Source organism: Panthera uncia (assembly GCF_023721935.1).
Source record: "Panthera uncia isolate 11264 chromosome B3 unlocalized genomic scaffold, Puncia_PCG_1.0 HiC_scaffold_1, whole genome shotgun sequence".
In the NCBI taxonomy this organism is placed as follows: Eukaryota; Metazoa; Chordata; class Mammalia; order Carnivora; family Felidae; genus Panthera; species Panthera uncia.
The window spans coordinates 136,220,420-136,245,410 of NW_026057582.1; the positions used below are offsets into that span (position 1 = coordinate 136,220,420).

At 49.2% G+C, this 24,991-nt stretch overlaps 3 protein-coding genes across 3 annotated transcripts in view; 1 reads left to right on the forward strand and 2 right to left on the reverse strand.

Moving 5' to 3' along the window:
* Window positions 1–391: 391 nt before the first annotated feature.
* MRPL46 (mitochondrial ribosomal protein L46) lies at window positions 392–10,181 on the reverse strand. The gene is made up of 4 exons (XM_049614071.1): window positions 9,916–10,181; window positions 8,437–8,626; window positions 7,491–7,664; window positions 392–770 (listed from the first exon to the last, which is right to left on the reverse strand). The coding sequence occupies exons 1-4, from the start codon at window positions 10,141–10,143 to the stop codon at window positions 517–519; spliced, it is 846 nt and encodes a 281-aa protein (XP_049470028.1). The 5' UTR covers window positions 10,144–10,181; the 3' UTR covers window positions 392–516.
* A 128-nt stretch (window positions 10,182–10,309) lies between these two features.
* Window positions 10,310–21,258, forward strand: MRPS11 (mitochondrial ribosomal protein S11). Its single transcript, XM_049614072.1, has 6 exons — window positions 10,310–10,600; window positions 10,727–10,849; window positions 16,120–16,218; window positions 19,002–19,131; window positions 20,128–20,193; window positions 20,876–21,258. The coding sequence occupies exons 1-6, from the start codon at window positions 10,536–10,538 to the stop codon at window positions 20,981–20,983; spliced, it is 591 nt and encodes a 196-aa protein (XP_049470029.1). The 5' UTR covers window positions 10,310–10,535; the 3' UTR covers window positions 20,984–21,258.
* A 1,777-nt stretch (window positions 21,259–23,035) lies between these two features.
* DET1 (DET1 partner of COP1 E3 ubiquitin ligase) overlaps window positions 23,036–24,991 on the reverse strand; it is a 54,087-nt gene continuing 52,131 nt past the window's right edge. Inside the window, exon 9 of the transcript XR_007453933.1 lies at window positions 23,036–23,523. The gene's annotated coding sequence lies outside the window, so the exon portion shown is untranslated. The remainder of the gene's footprint in view (window positions 23,524–24,991) is intronic.

The window sequence follows — 24,991 nt, forward strand, 5'->3', positions numbered from 1 at the left end:
TGCTTAAATATAAAATGTTTAAAAAAAATGAAAAAAGAAAATAAAAACCAAAAGAAAAAAACAAAGGAAGAAATTATTTCCTAGGCTAGACTTTCATATCAAGTACAAAGGGAGAAAAACACAAAATGGATAGAGGCTAAGACACTGCACAGAACTCGTTTTTTCTTTTTTTGCCTGAGCCTAGAAGCTTTCACAGACCTCAAGGCTTTTAGAAGTTCAGTTTCCTTCCCTGGGTTCTCTTTCTGGGCCCAGGGAGCCAGCTGATTCACTATGAAGTAACGCAACACTCAATTATCAGCTTGGACACAAGCGAAAGGCGCCCTAAGAGACGGCCCTCTCTTCACAGGGAAAAGCCAGTCATTCTCAAAGGAGAAATCAGCCAAGACCCACACAAGAATAAACTCGTTTATTTCTGAGTTGGTTGCACGATGTTCCCTGCAAAGACGGAGCCAGCACAGTGTCCTTGAGGCCCTGGTCGCAGGCCTGTTCGAGCACTGTCCACAGCAGCACTGTTCGTCAGAGGTCCAAGAGAAATCTCCTAACCTGGGCCAGGTACTTCGGTTTCAAATAGTCACCCAGCTCTTCCTTACAGACCCAGACATGCTGGCCCTTCTTCCAGGCCTGGGAGAAGTCTCCTCTGGTTAGGAGTAGCGCTTTGAAGAAGAATACTGTGGCCCCGAGGCTACTCTCGGTCCGCATTGCCTGAGGGAACTTGAACTTGTAGTGGCCACAGGGGGCGTTTCCCAGGAACTTGGCTTCCACTTTTTTTTCTGAAGGGGGGGATGGGGAAGAAACAGAATTGGAAGATAAGGACACACCCACCTGTTCACTCTGGCTCCCCAAGTCACAGGGGGTCTCTGTGAGAGCCATTTCCCATGAGAGGTAAAAGTAATCCCTGGGAGTGAGGAGTAAGGATGAGGGTCATTCCTGAAGAGCCTCTTCCCGTCTCCATCCAAATGCTCCTGGCCCGTGGCCTCGGGCTCCGGCTCCAGATGCGCTGGGTCCATCACACTTGCCAGGATACTGCCTTCAAACTGAAGTCAGCAATGCAGTTCAAATGCCACTACCTGGAGTCACAGCACCAAGCTTCTAGACTCAGCCCGGCCACTGTCTGCTGATGAAGGACCGAGACACTTGGTATCTGTAAAGCAAAGCTCATTAGCCTCTTAAAGGGAGGGTTACTTGAAAAGCATGAAAAAGACCCAATTTGACTTCCGTAGGGTGAAAACATAACCAAAGTTAAAAGACAAAGACAGATGGATAGATATTATCTGCAATCTATAACGAAGGGTTAACCCCAACCAAGCATTAATTACTAAATGGCATCTGGAGAACTGGCTGAAGAGGAAAAATAAAGCTGGATTCCACCAATCTCAGTCCTCATATCAAAATTGACACCATACAGATCCAAGATTTAACAACAGACATTTAACTTTCATAAAAGCATTGTTCATTCTGGATCACGGATGTTTAATACTTCCTGAATTGTTCTGTCTCTTCAAATTTTTCATTAATGAAAAAAGAAGCCAAAAGAGTACTAGAAAAAACTGTGGGATACTTTCCGTATCATTTTCGAGAGGGAAAACCCTAACCAAGACACAAAATTCAAAAAATCCGTAGAACAGAAAACTATGTATTTACATAAAATTTCTACCAGGAAAAACAAAGCATAAAAGTGAAAGATAAAAATGACACACTGAGAAAAATATTTTTGACACGCTCCACAATAGAATATCTTCAGGTGTAAGAAGTACTTAGAGATCAATGAGGAAGAAGCCAACAAATCTAGAAGAAAAATGAACTAAGCATATAAACAGGACCTTCCACACAAAAATAAATATCACTGACCTATAAACTCTTTGAAAGATGCTCAGTCTTATTCAATTAAAGAAACGTAAATTCAAACAACAACGTGTCATTATTACCCAAGTCCCAAAACTTTGAGCTATACGCTGCCTGTCAAGGATAAGAGAAAAACCAGCACTCTCGTGTATGTTGCCAGGGTAGAAATTAGTATTAACCGTCACCTTTGATGAGAGTTATCAATTTCAAGTAGGCGTACCCTTTCATCCAGAGACTCTGCTTCTAGAACTTGATCCCCCCAGATGGCTTCTCTGCGCACATGAGCAAAGGCGAGTATTAGTGGATGCTCACTCCAGCTTATTTGTAAAAAGCAACAGACTGGTAAGGAGAACTGCGGTACAAGCCTATTATGAAACCGCTGGCTGGTGTCAGAAAGCGTAAGCTATGGCTTCCCGCGCTGATACAGAGAGATGCTTACAAGCTGAGAAAATGGAGGCATGGAACCGTGTTCCTACTACGTGGAGAACAAAAACCGGAGAGGATATGTATGTGCTTGTGATTTCTTTTTTGTTTTCTCATTTTTTTTTAATGTTTATTTATTTTGGAGAGAGAGACAGAGTGTGAGCAGGGGAGGGACAGAGAGAGGGAGGCACAGAATCTGAAGAGGGCTCCAGACTCCGAGCTTTCAGCACAGAGCCTGACGTGGGGCTCGAACCCACAAACTGAGAGATCATGACCGGAGCCAAAGTTGGACGCTCAACCGACTGAGCCACCCAGGCACCCCTGTGCTTGTGATTTCTAACAGGATACACCAAAAAGTGTTAATGGTGTAACTGCTCTGAGACAGAAAATTATTTCTTATCCTATATTACATTTACTAGGCACCAGATATAATGAATTGCTTCTCTCAATACTAAAACCAAAACAAACAAAAAACACTATTAGCATCACATGAGGAATTTATGTATGAGGTGAGCTCACCTGCAACACACACACACACACACACACACACACACACACACACACAAATGTCAGCAATGGGTATCTACCGGTGATGGAGTTATTAGAAAGTTTCTTTATACTTTCCTGAATTTTTCACTTATTTCAATGAATATGTATTATTTTTCTATAATCTGGAAAAACAGATTAAAAATATAAGCCAAACAATATGAAAAAAGAAATGGTTCATTATAAAATGAGCAAAGAATCTAAATACGCACTCACAGTGGAGCCGTGGTGCTCAGTAGGTTAAGCATACGACTTCGGCTCAGGTCACAATCTTGCAGTTGGTTAGTGAGTTCAATCCCCACATCAGGCTCTGTGCTGACAGCTCAGAGCCTGGAGCCTGCTTTGGCTTTTGTGTCTCCCTCTCTCTCTGCCTCTCCCCAACTCAAGCTGTCTCGCTCCCTCTTCCAAAAATAAATAAACAGGGGCGCTTGGGTGGCTCAGTCGGTTGGACATCCAACTTCGGCTCAAGTCATGATTTAGTAGTTCATGACATCTGAGCCCTGCACTGGGCTCTGTGCTGACAGAGCCGAGCCTGGAGCCTGCTTCAGATTCTGTCTCCCTCTCTCTCTGCCGTGCCCTGCTCGTGCTCTGTCTCTCTCTCGCTCTCTCTCAAAAATAACAAAGAAACATTTTAAAAATTAAAAAAAAAAAAATTAAAAAATAAACATTAAAAAAGTTTAAATAGGCACTCACAAATAATAAACACTTGAAATGCCAATAAACACTTGAAAACATGGTCAATCTCACTAGCAATCAGGAAAACCCTAATTCAGAAGAGATGTTTTACAAAGATAGGCAAAAATTAAAAAGAGATGATTACATATGTTGGTGGGGTCTAGACAAACAGACGCTCCACTACACCACTCCTGAAAAGGTCAAATGTTACGGACACTGCAGGACAACTGGGTCGTACTTATCAAATCGTTAAGTGGCCATCCTTGAGCATTTAGCCCACCTCTAGGAATTCCATCTTGCAGAAGGACTTGGGAAGGGAGGTGCCAACAAGCAGGAAATAAATGGACTCCGACTTTTACACGTACATATACTTTTATATTTCGTGAGCTTTTCTTCGCCACTTTAATCATTTTGTATTATTTACCATTTTAATAACTTCGCAATCAACACATTTTGTTTGTTATGCACCCATTTAATGTCAGTACCTCTTTTACACATTTCCCCTCACATTTAATTATTGCAACAGGAATATTAAAAGGAGGAAAGTGGGTGCCGAGATGGAAGCCTGTCCACGTGGCTCACAGGAGGCAGAGCTGAGCCAGCATCAGTCATGACTGTGTGAGAGAAGCAGAGGATCTGAACACAGTGATCCTGGCGAGAAACCCAGATGCCACCTCCTAGGTGACAGCTGAGGACATGGGAGCACAGCTAAGGTCCCCACCCACTCCATTCTGTCTCACCCCCTCTCTTGCAGATTGGGGAAGGCCCGACGGGGCTGCTGCTTCGTTAGCACGTGCTTGTGCCGGTGGCAGGGCAAGTAAGGTGACTGGGAACCGATCCTGCCAAATCTACATCCTCGGTAAACACGCGAGCAGTGAGCCAGGTACCTGATGGGAGCTGGGATGATGGGGAAGAACAGATACTGTCCGTCCCTCCAAGGGAGTCAGAATTCTAGCTGGGGAGAGAAATGTGTCGATAAACAATTGCCAGGCGATGGAGGAAGTGAAAGGGCGTATTCTCCACTAGAACACAAGCTCGCACAGAGCTGGGGTAGTGTCCTGTTCGTCGCTGTGACCCCACTGTCTGAAGAGCATCCGGCAAACGGCAGGCTCAGAGTAAATGTTTGTTGCATAAAATGAATAAAGGCACACACAAATTCTATGGAAGCCTAGAAGGAGGAGTAGCTCTGTCTACCAAGGGGCTTGGAGAAGGTTCTACCACGGAAGGTACAATGTACAAGCTGAGTCTTCAAAATTGAGCAGTCAGACCAGGGAGGAGTAAGCCGCTCCGGTCAGAGACCAGCATGCCACAAAACAGAGACGCACACATGACCACGTTATTCGAGGAACACAGAAGGCCTGCTGGGTTGGAATTCAGAATATACGGCGATGTGCGGCCAGATGGAAGACCGGCAACCTCAGGACCAGAGCAAACGGATTTGTGGGCCATGCTCCAAAGTCTGAACCTTTATGGGAAACCCAGGCAGAGAAGGGACAAGGGACCTGTGTCTGAACGCTCATTCTGGCAACACTGAAGAGCATGACATGAAAGAAAGGGGGAACTTTTTGGGCAACTATTTCAAAGGTCCAGTGCAGTGGTTCTCAACGACCGTGACTTGACTCCCCAGGTAACACGTGGCAACATCTAGGGACATTTTTGGTTGTCATGGCTGTCACACTACGGGGAGTGGAGGACGGGCGAGTGCTACTGGCATCTAGCAGGTAGAGGTCAGGGATGCTACCGAATCCTACAACGCTCAGAACAGCCCCCACAAAGAATTACCCAGCCCCAATGTCAACAGTGCCAAGGCTGAGAACCCCTGATCTGGTGAGAAGCAAAAGGGGTGACAGCTAAAGCTGTGAGAATAAAGAGAGGAATATTCAGACCAGACAGGACTCAAGAAGCTCTGGAGGTCAGACCGAAGCCAAAGAGAACTCTGAGGTTTCTAGCTGGGTAACTGAGTTAAGTGTCGGGCCAGTAAGCAAGGCTGCCAGGATAAGAAGAGGTGCAAGCTGAGCGTGGCACGATTCTCACTTTTGAAAGTACACACTAAAATTTTAAATGGGGGGGGGGGGGGGGAGCAGAGAAGGAATAGGAATGGCGCCTGCCAGCGTCCCCAGGGGGTATTTGAGCAGCCCCCTAGATTTGTGTTGAATTGAATGCTTGCCCCTCAAGCCAACTATTTGAAGATAAGCAAATAAGCCTCTTTCATAGAAAGTCTGGGTACTTTTCAATTGGCTGCCTCTGTGCTGGGCCCTGAGGCAGAACCTAAATCTGAGGAGAAACAGCTTCATCAAGGATAATACAGTCTGTCAAATACTGAGCCACCAAAATATCTTCCTCAAAATGACAGCAGACAGCCAAGGAAATGAAAAATGTCCTCATTTTCAAAGAGACACTCAAACTTCAAAGCTAATTTTAGAACACAGTGACTTAGAAACAGAGGTTCTAGAAGGCTGAGTACTTCTTCAAGATCTGAAGTATGGGCTAAAGAGTGAATCTGTGACAGACCATATTCTAAATATGAAAGAGCTAAAGACACTTCATGTCATTTAGCCTCTCAGCACAATGCTGTAGCTTAAAAAAAAAAAAAAAAAAAAAAAAGAGGAAAAGATAACTCTACACAAAGCAGATCAGGAAAACATCCATCCTATGCAGAGATTAAAGAAAATCCACTTCCTCAAGAAATCCAGATTAAAATAATCAAAAACGTGGGAAAAGAGAAAGCCAAACAGCAACTCCTGATCTGTTTTATGAACAATAAATAATGAAGCTTTCAGTGGTGTAAAAACTGAAAACCATTTTACTGTAGATATTGATCCTGCAAATACTGTCTGCACTGTTAGTTTCACTGGTGTTCCAAACGGAGACAGAAATCCCACCGAAGGCAACGAGTAGGACCCACCAAGACGGCAGGATCCATCGTAGCTACCCACTACGATAAAGTATTTCACAACAGTGGGCTCAAGAGAAGATCTGGGCCAACGAAACCAGGAAAAGTACTAGAACAATCCATCCCTGTGGAATACGTAAAAGCGTGGAAACCTGAAGATGAATGTTTTATACTCTGTTGGGAAGACAATGAGTCTTACTGAGAAGCTGAAGCTCTCCGCTCTTCAGCTATGAAAGCAGTTGTTAAATTTACTGATGAAGGGCAACCACGAAGAATCACCACTTTGCAACAACGGCCCGCGGAAACAGAGGCATGCGGGGAGGAAGGACATACAACCACACTCCTGAGTTCCGCAGACGAGGTGAAGGCCAAACAACAAGATCCACTCGGCCAAGCCAGCAGTTTCTCCAACCTTCCTGGTTTGGCACTAAGACCCTCAGAGTCTTTATAAAGAAAAGGGCCACTGACTGAAACTTCAAGATCCAAACCTGTAGATGGACCTCTTCCTTTCCCTTCAGAAGCAACTGCCGGGGCGCCTGGGTGGCGCAGTCGGTTAAGCGTCCGACTTCAGCCGGGTCACGATCTCGCGGTCCGTGAGTTCGAGCCCCGCGTCGGGCTCTGGGCTGATGGCTCGGAGCCTGGAGCCTGTTTCCGATTCTGTGTCTCCCTCTCTCTCTGCCCCTCCCCCGTTCATGCTCTGTCTCTCTCTGTCCCAAAAATAAATAAAAAACGATGAAAAAAAAAATTAAAAAAAAAAAAAAAAGAAGCAACTGCCATGTGGATGTTAGTAGTTAGAGAATGAAAATGTAGATTTTAGGGGGGAAAAAATTCAACCCACACAAAGCGTAGAAAAAAATATATAGAGTTCAATAAAGCGAATACATTTTACAAGTGAAAGAAAGAATTGTTTCTTCTGCCATCAATAAGACCGATGTGCTATAATATAAAGAAAGAAAAGAAGACATAAGAATTCTTTCTAGCTGAAATGTTTAGAGACATCAAAGTTTCCATCAATGACCCACCTCCAACCCTTAAAGCCATCCTCGTAAGTCAGCCTGGGACTGAGTCGGAAGGGAGTCTTGTGAGGTTCAGAGGAGGGCAGAGAACTCACCTGACAGTGTGGCCAGGGTTCGCTCAGCTGTTCCTCGGAGGGTCTCCCCAGGCTGCCACTCGGCCTGGGGAAGTAGCCACACATCCTTGTCTCCAAGCTTCTCTTTGACCAATAGAACAAGGTTCCTGTCTAGCTTCCGGTGCAGCGAGGTTCTGTCGTTCTTTTCATCAGCTTCTGTGAAGAAAAGGGGGTCAAAAAAGACAAGAAGTCTGTGATCTGCCAGAACCAAGGAGAACAGAATTTTACAATCTTCCTTTGAGGCAGACTGTACCTCGAAGCCACAACATCTGTCCTCTTACAATCAAATTACAACCCTGACGCATCTAATTCGTACCTCTTTCAGGGCAGGGTCTCACAATCTTGAGAAAACTACAATGTAAGAAGAGAAGACCAAAAGCTGAACTTCTCCTTTGAGGAGCACAACACAAAGTTCTTTGAGCCTTTGGAAAAGAAGCTACACCCACACTACTTCAAACACCACAACTTCGCTGGGTTTGACACTATTACTGACTTCACTAGGCCCGACTTTCTCTGTTCTTCAGTCTTCACGTATGAACTAAGATAAGAGAGCTCAATCCTCTGCTTTAGGAAGGATTTCAGATAAAACACAGGAAACTAATGGGAAAGGTTTAATCTCCCTCCCGTTCTCACTCCCAAACTGGAGTTAAACTCAGGTAACATTCATGAAGTTCAACTGAGACAGAAGAGGCTATCCCACCAGCACCCTTACCTCCCGCTCAAAAATAACAAAGGCCTTTAAAAATGATATTAGCGCAGATGTGAGGAACAGGGAAAATAATTTATTCTTCGCCAACCTGAAAGAAGTTTTGCAATTACTTGTTACTTACAACACAAAGTAACGGCTAAGCAAATGTTCTCTGTCTGGGAACCAAAATACCTAACCACCCCCTCCCTTGTCTCTTGCTGGCCTGAAAAGACCACAAACCTGTTATGCGAGCTCCAGGTTTGAACTGTAGGAATTTCTGCTCCCATACATCTTCCAAATCCTGCACCAACAGTACATTCTGTTCATCTGCTTCTTCATCATACAAGTCAGCTTTCCTCTTTGCCAGTCGCTGGGCTTCATCCAAAGCACGAAGCTCATGGTCTGAATACATACTTCTCTCTACCTCAATCTGGGAAAATTAAAAGGACAAAAAAAGAAAACCACAGGCAGAGTCGAAAACAGAGCTATAGCACGCTTGACAAAGAACTTTACCACTCATCATAACCAGACATACAATCAAAACACCATGGAAAAAGAACCAAAGAAGAAAGGTCACCTGCACTTTGGGCTTGGGCTACATTTGCTACAATGTTAGAAGGTGACTGAAGGTCAAGCTGCTTCAAAGAACAGAAAACCGGGACCGGCATTTCCTGCCCACTTACTATGCTCCCGTCCTGTCAGTCTTCTATCAAAATCTCATCATGGGTTTTCCTGCCTCACAGAATTTGTACAGGCACTGTCCCCTCTTCCTAGAATGTTGTCCCTCATGTTTTTCTAAGAAATTCCTGCTTATCCTTCAGATTTCAATTTAAATATCACTTTCTTGGGGAGATATTCCTTGACACCGCCCATAAAATCAAATTAGATACCCCTGTTAAACCTTTTACAGTATCCTGTATCTTCCTTTATGACACTTAACAAGATCTGCAGTTATACAGTCATGTGATTATTTGGATACTGACTTGGTCCACCTCCGCTAGACTGAATAGTCTGAAAACCAAAGGCATGTCTGTCTTACTCACTACTGCGTGCCTACCACTTAGCACAGTGTCTGTACAAAGCAGGTGGTAATTAAAATGATTAATAAAGTGTTTGCAGAATAAACTAATAAACCAAGTAAAAAGCACAAACTAAAGTTTCGAACTCTCAGTAGCCAAGACGCAAAACATCTCAGACTCTGGGAAAACAACCACCTTCAGTCAGTATCTGAGGGGATTTAAGCCCCTCACAGCCACTACACTGAATACTTGCCCTTGTTTTCTCACTTGGCCCTCAGACAGCCTTGATCGCACCATTTTATCGATGTGCCCACTGCCTTCTCCTAAAACATCACATCAGACTCTCTCCTCTCTAAATTATTGACGACCTAGGAGAGAGACGTCCGTCTTTTTCACCACCGCATACCTAGCGTGTGCAATGAAAAGGGAAACCATTCTCCAAGAGCTGCCTAACGTGACAATAAAGAACAAGGAAAACAAACTATCTTTTAATGAACGCCTTCTATGCACCAAAACAACCAAGGAAGGTAGATAGATACCAGTGCGCAGGTAAATACCCTGAAGTTCTGAGAGGAGATAAGACTTGCCCAAGGACACTCGAAGTAACTGGTGCCGGAGTCGTGATGGAACCCAGGCCCACGTGTCTCTATTGGTTCCCCCAAGAGCCTCCTAGAAGCCGTGAGCTGCGCCTCAATCCTACCTGCTGTAGCAGAGCCGCCATCTCTTCCTGCAATGGGGTCAGCGGCTTCGAGACCAACGGTGGCCGCTGCAGGCACAACGCGCCCACCAAGCGCCATGGAGACCCGCTGCTCAAGGGTGCGGCCGCAAGGGCCAGGCTGCGAGAGCCAAGGCTACCGGCCCAGTGCCCCTCGAACCGCCGCCAGCCCTTCGCCGCCTCTAACAGAGTCCGCCTTACGGGCGCCGCCATTCTTCTGCTCTCCCACAAGGTACCGCGGCTCCCCGCGGCATCCTAGGCCAATCCCATGCTCCCACAAGGCAGCGCGGCAGCGGCAAGACGGAAAGAGCTCCGTCCCGGGACCTACTAGAACGAACCATTCCAATATGGGGGGGAGGTGAGCGAAGATATCGTGTTAGACGATTAGGGAAAAGGGAAGACACTCCCAGTTGGTACTATAAACTGAAGTTATTGTGGAGTATTTAAATTGGAACAAAAAAATCTTTAATGAACCCTTCGAAGAGGAATGAGATGACTTTCCTTCTAAGCCCCCCCCCCACAAGCGCTCGTGGTGCTGGCGCCGCTCCAGCTACGCCAGTTTCCGGGGTCGCGCGGACGGGAGCTGACAGGGGTCAATTCAAGTCATGCAGGTGGTTCGAAAGACGGGGTCTTGGCTCTTGTGGTCTTGGGCTCGGTCACCGACGCCCGGGTAAGAATGATCACCCCCTCCGAACCCACCTCTACCCCCGCGACTGCGCTGCTGCCCGTGTCCCTGAGCCGCCCGGACTGCAGTCGCCGTTAGGCCTGGACCTCACCGAGATTTCCTTCCCCGCAGGGTCGTGGCTGGGGCGCCAGCCTCCATCATCCGCACCGGCGCCCGGCAGCTACAAGATGCGGCGGCCAAGCAGGAAGTTGAGGAGAAGGCGGCCGCTCCGGCTCCGAGCCGCAGCAGCTTCAGGTGAGAGCCATTTAAGTCTAGCCCACGGAAGACCCATTCCACCGACCAAAGTCAGAGAACCAGTCAATCCCCAACTCTGCCACTTGCCATCTTTGGGACCTTATGCAAATTAATCTCTCAGACTCAGCTTTCTCGCCTACGAATGGAAAGGATACCGAGAGACGCTGTGAGGATCACATGAGATGCTCCTGGGCACAAAGTGGATGCTCTGTTAACAGTCTGATGAATGAATGAGTGAATGTCGGAGGTGTAAAGTAGATGTCACCTTGTTTCCCTCTGAGGGGTATCCCGGCAGACTAACAATTTTCCCTGGGCTCGGATACAAAATAGAAAGCGGGGGAGCGGGGCGGGGGGTTGGGGGGACAGGAGGCTCTAGGCTGTGGTGTAGATTGTTGCGTTGGCGCAGGGTGGCTTTTGTGCTGAGCCCTAGGGATTGGCACCTTGCTTTCCATCAGTGCCACCACCCCTGTGTGCCATCACATGCATTTAACACGCGTTTACTGAAAACCTATTTGGTGCCAGGCACTGTGCTAGGTGCTGAGAACACAAATACAAAAGATCATTCTAACGCACAAGCAGTTCCCAGAGTACTAGGGAAGACAGATGTGCAAGAATTTTCAGCATAATGTGGTCAGTAGTGTACCGGAGGTAAGAAATGGTTGCTTGGAAGTGTGAAGGAAGAGATGCCCCACTCCTGAGGAAATCAGGCAAGTTCTGCCAGGAAGATAACATGGGGCTAAGAACTGAATTGAACGGGAGTTCAACTGGACAATGTGAAAAGGATCATTTTAGGCAAAGCTAATATTCTGTGTAAAGGCATCGGTATGAAAGGACGTGGTATGTTTGGGGGCGGGGGAGAGTGATGGCAGAGGAGGGCAGCAAAAGAAGGAGTAAGAATGCTGAGGTCTTCTCTGTAACAGTGGGGCTTTCACCCTGAGCCGCTGAAAGAATTTAAGCCAGGATCCTGCTGGAGTCTTTCAGCAACATCAGGCATTGTTTGAGGTGTTGGGACACATCAGTGACCAAACACCCCAAAACCCTGCCCCCATAGAACTTAAGTTCTAATGGATAGGGGACCAATAAATAAGAAATACGTACAACACGAGGACATGACATGGCGAGAGTGTGTCTGTTGTCCAGGAGGAAGAGTAGGAAGGTCAGTGTGGAGTGAGGAGTAATGTAAGAGTTGGGGGAAGGGGGTGAGTGGTGCAGCAGGCATGCAGGGCTGCATCTGTATGGCCTTGTAGGACTTCGTGAGGACTTCAGTCTTGACACTGAATGAGTTGGGAAGCCGCTGGAGAACTTTGAGTACAGGGTTGACATGATGTTTCTTCATTTCAAAGAGTCCCTTTGGCTGCTGTGTTGATATTGAACTATAGGGAAGCAAGGATGGAAACTGGGAGGAGTCCTGTAAGCGATTAGAAGATTATTGAAATAATCCAGGCAGGAAATGATGGTGGCTTGGACCAGGATGACAACTGTCTGGGTGGAACACACAGAAAGTGACGCCAACAGGATGTGTCCGTGTAAGGTGTGAGAAAAGGAGAGGAATGAAGGAATGCTGTAAAATTTTTGGCCTAAACGGCAGGAAAGGTGGAATTGTACCTAAGACAGGAAGATTGTAAGAGTTTGGTTTTGGGTGGTTATGTTTGAGGTGCTTAATTAACATCCAGTGGAGATACAGTGTAGGCTTTTAGAAATGGAGTTCAGGGGACTGCTGGAGCTAGAGACACACATTTAGGAGATTCATCGTATAGATGGTGTTTAAAACCACAAGACTGTACAAGGTCATCAAGAGTATAAGTGTAGGTAAAGAGAAGAGGTCCAAGGACTGAAACCTGGAGTCTTCTTATGTTTAGAAATTTAGGAGATGACGAAGAACCAGCAAAAGAGACAAAGAAGGACATTCCACAGAGTAGTGAGAAAACCTAGAGGGATTTTTTTTTTTTTTTTTTAATGTAGTTCAGGGGCAGAAAGATCAGCTGTGTCAGATGTTGTTGATAGGGTAAGTCACTGTGTTGATGGCAGATCTGCTTATGGGATTTAACATCGTGAGTTAGTGACCTTGCCTAGAGCATTTTTGGTGGAGTCATAGGGCTAAAGTCTGATTGGAGTGGGTTCAAAGAGAGCAGGAGATGGAAAAAAACGGCAAGTACAGTCAGTTCTTTTAAGAGGGAATCAAGAGACGGGCAGTAGCTCCGGGAGGCTTTGGGATCAAGAGGTTCTTGTCTGTTTTTAGGTTGGGGAAATGACAGCATGCTTTACCGACGGGAAGGATATGGGGTGGAAACGTTGCTGGAGTGGTGTCCTTGAGAGGCTAACACAAGTGGAGCATCCAAAGAGGAGAGAAGGCAAAGATTGTGGGCACAGATGTTTGGTAGAGGAAGCTGGCAGAAATTCTGATTGCCTGTATTTCCCTGTCAAGGTCATCAGCTGGCTGTGAGGAAACAGAAGGCAGGCGGAGGTTGAAGGAGACAAAGGAAGGTATAAAGCATCATCCAGGAGAGTGGAAGAAGGATAATTGAACTGGGGACATGCATACAGAGCCGGTCGCCAGGCAGTGCTGAGGGCCCACTTGATGTCAGAAGTCATTAAAATAAAGCGGCGGCTCTCAACTGGGACGATTGGGCCTCCAAAAGGACTTTTAGCAGTATATGAAGACATTGTTGATTGTCACAACTCAGGACACTGGAGGGACAGCGGGTAGAGGCCGAGGACGCTGCTGTACACGCCACAGCGTGCAGGCCAGCCCCTCCCAACAAAGAATTGTCCTGCCCAAAATGTCACTAGTGCTAAAGTTGAGAAACCATGATACGTGGAGAGGCCAGTCGACACTGGTGTGTATTTTTCTCTAGTCAGCTGTGCAAATGCACGCCCAGGCTCAGAATGGCTGCAGAGATGGGTCGGCCGGGGTTAGGGTTTGCCAGGAGGGTACGATGGAGAGGAGGCAGAGGATTGAAGGGGTACGCGAGGGAGTGATTGTAATGATTGGCCGGTGGTGGAATTTACTGGAGGCCAGGAGAGAAGTGAAGGCCTTGGTGGGGGGAAGCATACGAGTGGGGAGAATCAGTGGGCTTGAAGGGTTCCTGGCGTGAGGTTCTGCGGGTGCGCCTGCAGCCGGTGGCCTGAGTGGTGCTTGAAACCGAGGTGATGAGGCTGCAGACGTGGTAATGACAAAGGCCAGGTATGACCACAGGAGTAAGTAGCCAGGCTAGGATAGAGGACACAGCGTCACTGGAGAAAAGGAGGTCAAGAAACAGAAGCCGTATATACCATATATACAATTATGATAGGAGTGGTGAGCCAGGAGCTATGACCTCTGCGTTTTTCTACATTTATTTACATTTAAAAAAAAATCCTCTCCAGCCGCAATGAGAAAGTGGGCTGAAGAGCGGGAGGCCAGGCCTTCTTTATCCGGGAGCAGAACTGCAGTCTCCCCTGCCCAGGTTCCAGCACCTGCCAGGCTGTCAGGGTCAGTTAGGGTTGGTGGCATGCAGGGCCCAGCACACACCCATGCCTCAGGTGCTTGCAGTGGAAGTCAGACCCCCCCGCCCCCACTTTCCAGCCCTTCAGCAGAGAGAGCAGCGGCTGTTTTCAGTCCTCACCCTTCCAAAGAGACGCCGTGTGTGCAGGCCTCTCTCCCTCTCCCTGGTATGAGGACGGGTGTGAAGAGGCTGCAGACCGGCACCCGAAGGCTTTGTCTTTCCTTTGTCTGGGCTTCCCTGCGGTGAACCACTCATTCATCTGTACAGTGGACCTGGTTGGCTTAGAGGCCCGATCTCGTCCGTGCCTTCGATTAAAATGGTTCACATTCCAAACCCTCCCTAGCTGAGAACCCTTGCTGTGTATAAAAGGCAGTGCACTGGTACGTTCAATCTTGGGTAGCCTTAAGTTTTTGGACCCCAAGTCAGTAGGGGAAATGATGATGTTTTAAACATTGATGTCATCGCAGAGCCTCATCCACATCCTACATCCGTCTTGGCTTGTAGGTTGAAAAGCCAGTGACCTGCTGAGGGGCTGAATCACCTCCACAATCTGCCCTAGCAGGAGGGAGCACACTTGTTAACTCTTGAATACCGTTGTGTTATTTTCTGTTTTGTTTTTTGAAACTATCTAGGAAAGCAGGTGGGGCTCCGGGGCAGGACCGTGATCCTCTAGTAGAGTGTTTTCTAACCCAGCATCCACTGAATTTCAGGAGGCTGTGGGAGGTACAAACACCGTCTGATTCCTGCGTGTAGGCGGGATACAGCAGTAGGTTTACTCAGGTCTGGAATGTTGAGTCACAGCTGTGTGTGTTTGAACGAAGAAAGCACAGCATGGTGAACAGAGCTTTGAACTGAGGCAGGTCTCCTAAGCCCAAAGCCTGGCTTCCCTTGCTCACCCTGCTCCCCTGTTTGTACCTCCGTGTCTCCACCTGCAAATAAGAGTACTGACCTAGAGATGGCCAGAGGACAGATTTGACTGAGCTAGAGAAAGAACTTGAGCCCCACACAACGTCTAGGTCACTGCTCTCAGCCTGAGTTCGTATCTGCTTCACCAGGGATATTTTAGAAATAGATTCTCGGCCCCTTCCAGAAGTCAGGCGTGGGGCCTAGGCATCACAACCACGTGATTCTGCTGTTCAACCAGCTTGGAAAACTGGGCCCCTGCTCAAATCTGGCCAGTTTCCTGGTTTTTCATAAATAACATTTTACTGGAACATTGTCCCACCCATCAATTTACCGTGGTCTGTGGCTGCTTTTGTACTCCCAGCGGCAAAGCCGAGTAGTTGCAACAGAAACTTCATGGCCAGCAAACCCTAAATTGTCTATTATCTGGCCCTTTACAGAAAAGGCATGCTGATGTCTCTCATAGGGGATACTGGCTTGATTTTTTTTTTTAATAGTAATGATATTATATGGTCTTTTTTTTATTAAATAGAGAGTCAAGATGCCACCTAAAACCAGAAATAGAGATTTTACCTTATTTTTTTTAATTGCAGAGAGTGGCCCATAGAGAATTGAAAATAGAGATCTGATCGTACAAGAAGGGATGGGGGAGGGTCAAGAGCGTGGATGAAATTCTCTTTCCCTAGCAGAAACTCACTAGGAGTGTCCAGAGTCAGCACACAAGAAAAGACCACTGAAGCATGGTGTTCACCCATAACGGCAGTGGCACTGGACGGATTGGGGGCAGCTGCCACAGGAGCAGGTCCGGGTGGCAGACTGCTGTTTTTTGTTGTCTTAAAACAAAAAAATCAGGATTCACCTAAAGTGTTTCTTTAATTGCAGCATTTACCCTCCAGTTCCAGGACAGGAGAGCCCTCTGAGGTGGGCAGGAAAGAAATTCGAGGAGATCCCGATTGCACACATTAAAGCATCCTACAACAAGTAAGTGGTAGGAGCGCCTGGGCAGGTCTCATGGGGGCTTCTGTCCCCTTCGTGGGGGAGGGCAACCCCAGCGGGGAGGGAGGGCCGAGTTCCACAGGGCAGTGTTGATGCACACGCCCCCCCCACCCCCGGCACTCCTCCCTCCTTTTTTGGGGGGAATCCACCTCTGTCTTTATATAAAGTTTATTCAGGGTGCCTGGGTGGCTCAGTCATTAAGCTCTGATTTCTGCTCAGGTCATGATCTCACGGTCTCATGGTTCGAGTCCCATATCGGGTGAGATTGAGCGTCTCTCTCTCTCTCTCTCTCTCTGTGCCCCTCTTGGGATTCTCTCTCTCTCCCTCCCTCTCTCTGCCCCTCACTCACTTGCACCCTCTCGCTCTCAAAAAAAGTTTATCCAGATTTCACGAGAGTGTGAACTAGGTTGGGCATACTACGTTGATAAGCTTTCTTTGCCTTTCTTGGGAGTAGTATTTCCTGGTTCTGCTCCAGAGCTGGAGAGAGTGTTTATTGAGGTGTTTGTTTAGTGTTACTGTGCAATGGGGAACAGCGAATGGGTGATACATAAATGAGAGAGGCGGTTGAAGAGTATGCAATTTATTTACAAACTAACCAAAATGTCCATCTCCAAATAAGCATTGTCCCTTTGAAGTACTCGCCTTGGGCCACTGTGCGTTGACCTCTCACCTTGTAGGGCTAAACAAGAATAGTGATTTAATGTGACAAGACTAGTATTCTGAGTGGCTGACGGGTGGGTGCCCAGGGACTTCCCGGCTGTGTAATGGCAACAGAAGCCTTGCTGACGTTGAGGACAGCTTTGCAGGCCAGGCCCCCACATGGAGGTGGGGTCACTGTTTGGTCTCAGCCTGCCCATGACGCGATTCAGAGCACCACACGGGAGACTGTTGGTGGTCAGGGATGGGGCGTGGGGCACACGTGAGACGCTGCAGGATTCACCCAGCATTCGTCTGATAAGCTCAAAATGAGAGCAGCCGGATTTCTGGCTCCCCCTCTCGGCCTAATAAGGACGTGGGTTAGCTGTGCTTGTTCGAGCCTCTGTGGCCCACCCTGTCCGTCTGCTGAAGTTGTGTCAGGGGTCGGGGACAGGCAGCTCTCTTGTGCTCTGTTCAGTACAGAAAACCCAGGAAGCCCTGCCAGGGGAAATGGCAGTTCGTAGCCGGGCCAACAAGGTCATAGCCAGGCCAGCAAGCATACTGCCCGGGGCCGCCTAGGGTCCCCCGAGCCCCTTCAGGCCAGAAAGCAGAGCAGTGTTGACCGAGGGGAAATAAGTATGTCTAAGTATTTCTTTTTTTTTTTTTTTATGTTTATTTTTGAGAGAGAGAAAGAGAGCGTGCGCGTGCAGGGGAGGGGCAGAGAGAGAGGGAGGTCAGCTCTGCACTCACAGCAGAGAGCCTGACACAGGGCTCGAACTCATGAACTGCGAGATCATGACCTGAGCCAAAGTCGGACACTTAAGCAACTGAGCCACCCAGGCACCCATGGCTAACTATTTCTTGAAGTCAGTTAGAGATGACCATAAAAAAAGGTTCACTTCTCTAAAAAAAAGTCTTTTGGTCATGGAACAGAGTGTCATTAGCATTAAAATTGTCCAACAGGAGGGTCGCCTGGGTGGCTCAGTTGGTTAAACGTCCGACTCTTGATCTCAGCTCAGGTCTTGATCTCAGGGTCATGGGTTCAAGACCCACATTGGGCTCAGCACTGGGCATGAAGCCTACTTAAAAAAAATTATCCAATATGGTAGTATTGCTCACTTTTTAAGGTATGATCATGGTTTTGTGGTATTTTTTTCAAAGTCATTATCTTTTAGAACTAAATACTGAAATATTTACCAATGAGATGTTGGGTCTTGGATTTGTTTCAAAATAACCCATCGTGGGGGAAGACCGGAGTAGAAGCAGGATTTATAGATGAGACTAAATTGGATATGAGTTAATAATTCCTGAAGCTGGGTGTTGGGCCCATGGGTGTTCATATACTTTTCTATTGTTTTTGTGTATATTTAAAACTTCCCCTAACAAAACCCTTTTTTGTTGTTTTTTTTTTTTTAAGTTACCTGATCTAAAACATCTAACTTCTTAGGGAAAAAAGCCAAACAGGGATATCAAGTCTAGACACTGGCCACAGGGAAGACACTAGGAGGGAAACGTTCCGCCCTTCTGGATGACACTTGCCCACTCCAGACTGTACAGCCTGTGTTAGCTCGGCCTACTAAAACCACCACAAACAGGGGCTTAGACGGCAGACGTGGATGCCTCACAGTTCCAGAGGCTGGAGCCGGGCATCAGGGAGCCAGCGCGGTGGGGTTCCGGTGAGAGTTCCTCTGAGTCACAGGTGGCCGGCTTCGCGTTGTGTCCTCACACGATGGAAGGGGTGAGGGAGCTCTCGGGGTCCCTTTTATAAAACAGAGCACTGACCCTGCTCGCGGGGGCTGTACGCTCGTGACCTACTCACCTCTCAAAGTCCCCTCCTCCAAATACCATCACATTTGGGATTAGGATTTGAACATGAGTTTGGGGAGGACACACACATGCAGTCCATACCTGAGCTGTCCTTAGATTCTGTGACGTGTCAGATTTTGATGGGGTTCAGGGGGTGATTGGGACCCTTCCTGACGCCTCCTGTAGGAGTTCAGAACATTCATCTGACAAGTTCAGAGGGCAAGCAGTCGAGTGCCTTTCTCTTTCTCAGCCAGGCGTGCAAGGGCCTGGCTTAGTGTTATTTCCCTGACCAGTGCTGTGTCCTGTGTGCCTCCCTGCTTTCCCAGCACGCAGATCCAGGTGGTCTCTGCCGCCCACCAGCCCCTCGCCCGCGCGTCCTGTGGCACCGAGGGATTCCGGAATGCCAAGAAGGGCACCGGCATCGCCGCACAAACAGCAGGCATAGCTGCGGCCGCGGTAAGCGTGTGTCTCTCTGGCGCCCCCTGCGGTGTGTGCTGGTTTGTGCAGGCCTGATCCCTGGGAGGGAGCTTCTCTTTGAACTAGTCCCCCAGGAGCAGTGGTGTTTGCCAACTGCTGTTCGATACCCTAACATCGGGGGCAGTTTGAAGGGACCTCTTTTCTCTCATGAAGTACCAATCTGATCGTGAACTGCTGCAGACCTTTCTAGGAGCAAATTGGCAGTGTGCGCCTATTTGTATATTTATTGACCATCTGCTGTACAGCGGGCACTCTGCTTCCATGATCCTTCCTCAGAAGATGCTCAGTATTACCCACGTTTTTAAGAGCCAGTTAAGATCCAGAGTGTGGGCCTCGCTCAGAGTAACTGGTCTAGAACCACGACCTATGCCCGGGCTGCCGTAGCACAGGCCTTACAAAGGTTCACACTCTGCCAAATTGGAAGTATTTCCTGAAGGAAAACTTGAGCCTGCAAACAAAGCTGGATGCCCCAAAATAGTATTTGCTATGTATAAATGACCATCAGAATGTGTTAAGTGTCCACCACTGGACAGACTGTATACACTAAAATATGCCAGCGTTAACAGTGACCTCTGCGTGGCAGGTTGAGTGGACTTCTTTGTGTTTTCCAGACTTTCTATAATGAACAGCCTTTATAATCAGGAAAGAAACTTTTCAATGATAACCCTTAAAATTTAAAATAACACTTTTTAAGTGGGTTACTTGGTATTTAGGCTCAACCTTAAAAATCTGCATTCGCTCCCCTGAGAACACGGAAGCGATATTTAGAAATCTCCATCAGGTGGCAGTGCTGACCTAGGGTTTGACAAGTTCCATGCTCTCTGCCGGTGTCTGCCCTGCACTGTGGCCTTTGCTGCCTTCCCTGTGTTCTGCCTCTTCCCTGGAGCTCATAACCCTCTTGGTCCATAGCAGTAGCAACAGATCTGATGGAGCACTTCTCTCCCTGGAGCACTGACACTCTTTCCTCCTCTCCAGAAAGCTGCCGGGAAGGGCGTGACCCACATCCGAGTGGTGGTGAAAGGCCTGGGGCCAGGGCGCTTGGTAAGTGAGCCGGGGTCTCCGCAGGGTGTGCGCTTCCTTCCTGAGAGAAACGGGGCTTGAGCACAGAGTCAGGAGACTGGGAAAACCCTGTGGTGGATTTCCATGAGGGCTTCAGTTTCTTTCTGGTCTTCGAACCTACTAAGCTTCTCAAAAGCATGCCCAGATCACTTAGTTTAACTCATCAGACACTTATTGAGTGCCTGCTGTGTGCCAGGCACTGGGAATAGAAAGGTGCTCCCCGGGGGTTGTCACAGACGGACCCCTCGGCACAGACAGCAGGTGCAGTGGTAAAGCTTGTGCCCAGCGTGTTGGGCCCCCATGGGGTATTTCCCCAGAGGTGACATCTTTACTGACTTTTCAAGAATAGCAAGGTATTAGCCAGGTGTAGGGGGAGACAGAGGACATTCCAGGCAGAGGAAACAACAAAAGCGTAATGCTTACAGGGTGTTGGGGTTTACAGATACTCTTAGTTGTCAGATTCCAAAGCACATGGTGGGAAGTGGTTGGTGCACCTAGAGAAATGGAAGCATCGAGGACGTGGTTAAGGGGTTTGGTCGGGAGTCCTTTGGGAGAGATCAGAGTCAGGATTGTAGGTATGAAAGCCCCACCCCGGCCCTCTCCAAGGCCCGTCTGGACCATCTCTGGGACCATGCCATTCTACTGTTCCTTCTGCCCCTTCTAGTCTGCCATCAAGGGACTGACCATGGGGGGCCTGGAAGTGATCTCAATCACAGACAACACCCCCATCCCGCACAACGGCTGCCGCCCCAGGAAGGCTCGGAGGCTGTGACGGAAAAGAAGCCTGCCCCTGAACGCGACCTCAAGTCCCGCCTCCAGCTGGACCCCGTAGAAAGCACACTGTCAGAGCTCTCTCCAGAGGAGGGCTTGCCGGAGACCCTCAGGGAGTAAGACAGAGCTTTGCCCCCTTATGTGGTCTTCTCACTTGTTCCTTCGACTGGAGACTGGTACCCAGAAGTGACTCAAGAGGAGCCCCAGGGTGGCTGATGCCCAGACTCCAACCAGGAAATGCCGCCTCTGCTCTGCAAAAATAAAAATGTCTCCACACTTGCAGTGGTTCATGCGTGCTCTCTTCCAGAGTTGCAAACAGCGTTCCCCGCTGCCTTCTGACAGTGAGAAAGTGATCATGGATCGAGGTGAGAGCCTAGACAGAGGCTGAAAAGGGAAGTCTGAGCTGTTGTTTATCAGATAGCCTCCTCATTGGTTTCAGGTATTTCCTTTCGGGCCCCAAACCGAGGGCTTTTTGCCTCCTACCTCTGGAGTATCGTGGGAGTAGAAGATCCCACTGTTAGCAGACACGTCTAAAGTTCGCGCCCTTGGTGGAGGAGGACCCTGCCTGAGCTCAGGTTCCATAAGTGTGGACAGTCACAGCTTCCCCACAGCGAAGTCACCTGATGCCCACCCAAGCCCTTCAGCATCCCCAGCACCCAAGATTGGGGGACCCTAAAGGGAAGAGATAGAGGGGTGTAAGATGGGATTCTCTAGAAAATCGGGTGGGTGGAGGGGTGGGCAGGAGCAGGAATTGGTGGGGAGCCCAGAAGGTGTGGACACCAGTGGGCTCAGCCTGGGAACCCCAGGCAGGACTGGCTGCTCGCTGATGGGCTCTGGGCTCCCCGGATACCACGCGGGAGCTGAGGGTGAGGGGTCTGGAGACCCGGCAGGAGGGACCCGGCCTCCCTGGACAGCCGGCCAGCATCCAGAGCGTCCACACACGCCGTTTCTCCCATGTGAACAAGGCTGCAGGAAGGGCCTGCCGAGCACAGAGAGGTGGGCGCCGTGTAGTCCCACATCTGGGCCCAGCCAGCCAAGCAATGTCATCTGCCTGAACTCCTGGGACTTCATCCACAGGCGCTGTCTCAAACAGGAAAGCACCTGTGATATGCAGGGTTAGAGGGGAGAAAGACCACAGGCTGGGTGTGAGTTTAGAAGGAAAAACTGTCTCCCTACTGCCTTCTCTTCTGTCCTCGGAAGGACCTGAGGCTGACTTGTGACCCTTGACTGAAGAAACCCAACCGGAGGCTTGTCGGGTTAAGGCCATTGCTGGAAAGTTGCTGTTGTCTCAGCAAAAGCACGTAAACAGGATTCATGAAAAAAACGAGCGCTCACACAGCCCTTGAGAACGGCTCTGTGATTTGTTGGGGTTTAGCCTTTATTCAGGTGGGCAGAGGACCATCGGACGGTTTATCAGGCAGGGCCCAAGCAAGAAACAAATGGTTCCAAAGGTTTAAGAGAGAAGTTTAACGAAGGTTCTCTACAGAGGTGTGGGCGGGGTTGAGGGAACGAACACGGCCGCGTTCCCGTTCTGGCAAGAGCCGGAAGCCCTCCCACCCGCAGCTGCCAGGGGCAGGGGGAAGCATGGTTCCCAGAACCTGGCCGCAGGGAACGCAGCCTCGGTCCCGGAGGCTCAGCCTCACAGGCCACAGTGGTGGTCCCCATCCTTCCTGAAGAGCAGTCCTCTGTACGCTAGTTTTAGAAAACGTTCTCTTAATCACAGCAGGGCTTTGAACAGGAAGATCACGTCCAGGAGCGCCTGCAAGCACAGACAGGACACCGGGGCCCTAAAGGATCGATGGTTTTGGGTCCAGAAACAGATGCCTGGGCACTGCCTCCAGAGCCCACGGTCAGGGTATGCTAGAGGGTGCACGCCGCGTTGGTGTGAGCGCTCCGTGCACGCCGTGGCGTGCAGGCTCTGTGAGGCCAGGCCAGGCTCCGGTGCTCTCTTAAACTCTTAATGCTCTCTTAAAGTATGGTCTTGACCTCTCAAAGACCTGCTCCCCACCCCTCCCTCCCCCCACCCCCGAGAAGACTAAAGCACGTGCACCCAAGTCTGACTTAGTAAGGCAGTTAACCATTGACCTGAACTGCTGGCCGCCCCGTCCCCTGCGGCTGCAAACCCTTCCGAGCATTGGGCCCCACGGTCCTGAGAACACAGGTGGGCCGTGTGCTCGCACCTTCCCGGGGGCAGAGAACAGGCAGAGCTGGGCGGGGAGTCCCCACTCTGCACCAGCAGAGTGTCGGCATCAGCTTGTGTGATGACTTCCTCGCTTCCGGGCAGTAGGGCCCCGGGCTCTCTATGAGGCACCTGCAGTTTTGCTCCAACCGGCTCCGAGCCGGTGGCACAGGACTGGCTCCGTCACGGAAGCCTCTCTGCTCCCACGCAGGCAGAAAGGCAAATACGACTTCTCTCCTTTCCGCAGAGACCCAGTGTTTTCCCTTTTTCCAGCCAAGGTCATCACCTGACACTGACATGTACCGTCACCGCCGAAATAAGCCTGCTTCACGCTAGAGCACCTGGACGCTGGCAGAACATCCCTGCACGTTAAGGAAAACCATTCTCCAATTACCTCTGCCTGCAACCTTGCCCTGACACGTCCATTCAAAAAAACCCACAAAACACGCGTATATGCCTTCCCCCTGGGCTCCCTTATTATTTTTCTCTATTCGTTTTTCCTCTAGTGGATAGACACACTGCTTTTTAAATCTGAGTAGTATCAGCCCCAAGCAGAAATTACCCATTCAACCGAATTAAGCAAACATAGGTTATTTTTTTTGCACAAACAGATTGGGCACCGGGGGAACAGAAATGCCATGACCGTCCTGCATGAAGCTCACAGTCTGGGGAAGCTAGACAGACACGGGGCCAAATCAGAAAGAAGTTCCAGAAAAGAGGCATGAATGGCCTCGGTGTTTGAGTGTAAGAATGGCCCCCTCAGTTTCAGGGACGGAAGGGAGGGCTTTATGGGGGAGATGGCAAGCAAGAGAAGCCACCGGACCGGACTGTGTCCTTAGGATGGAAAGCTGGCAAGGCAACACAGCCCAGGTGGAGGGGTCAGAGATCATCGGGTTACTGGGTGTAGCTTGGTTGGCATGGAGGGGGTGGTCCCGGGGTTCAGACCGGATAGGAGGACAAACGGAGGGAGAAGCTTACGGAAGGAGTCAAACACCTTGTGGCTACACCAAGAATAAAGGGTAGGTTCAGCAGATGCGGAGAAGGGGAGGTGGGTGTGGAGAAGGCAGGAGACAAGAAGGAACTCCAACATTAGGAACTTTAACGCTCGCTGTTTACAGGCGATGAAATTGGGTAGGTAGGCATCGTCTAAGATCAACTGGAAATAAGAATCCCAGAGGTTTGAGGCAGGAAACTATGAGCTGCAGACAGAGTTGTCCATCTTAATGCTGAAGCCACAAAGGGAAGTCGGGAGGGGACAGAGAAGAAGGCTGTGAGAGCACAGGTCCCTAAACGAAGCCCAGTGGCACAGAGAAGAGGAAGAGCAACCCCCTCCCGTGGCCACCGCTGTGTGTGTGAGGTGCAGGGTTGGGGGAGCGGAGCTCTGGGGGCCAGGGAGGAAAGGGAGGGGTGGCGGGAGTCCCGAAGCAGAAAGCAGGCTGTGCGCTGGGATTGGGGTGCAGGTGGGGGGGAGGGGTGCAAATGGAAGGGGCCTGTCATGCCTGGAGGAGGCAGGGACAGGGACCCACCATAGCCCCGGTCTGCACGGACAGAATCTGGGTCCAAGGTCTGCTCTGCTTCTAACCTGCTTTTATATGGAATATAAAAGGTCAGAAAGCATGAAGAGATGGCTCAGTCTTACTAGCAAGCAGGAAATGGGAGTTAAAATACATGACCTTCCTTCCCCAAATGATGCTAATCAAAGCCATGGTGGGGCAGAGACTGCCCAGGAAAAAAGTAGAGAATGAGGAAAGCAGGAGGCTGAGTTGTAAGAGTTGTAAATGCTCCAGGAGGACAAGGCTGCAAAGCAGGGGGGGGGGGGGGGGGGGGGGG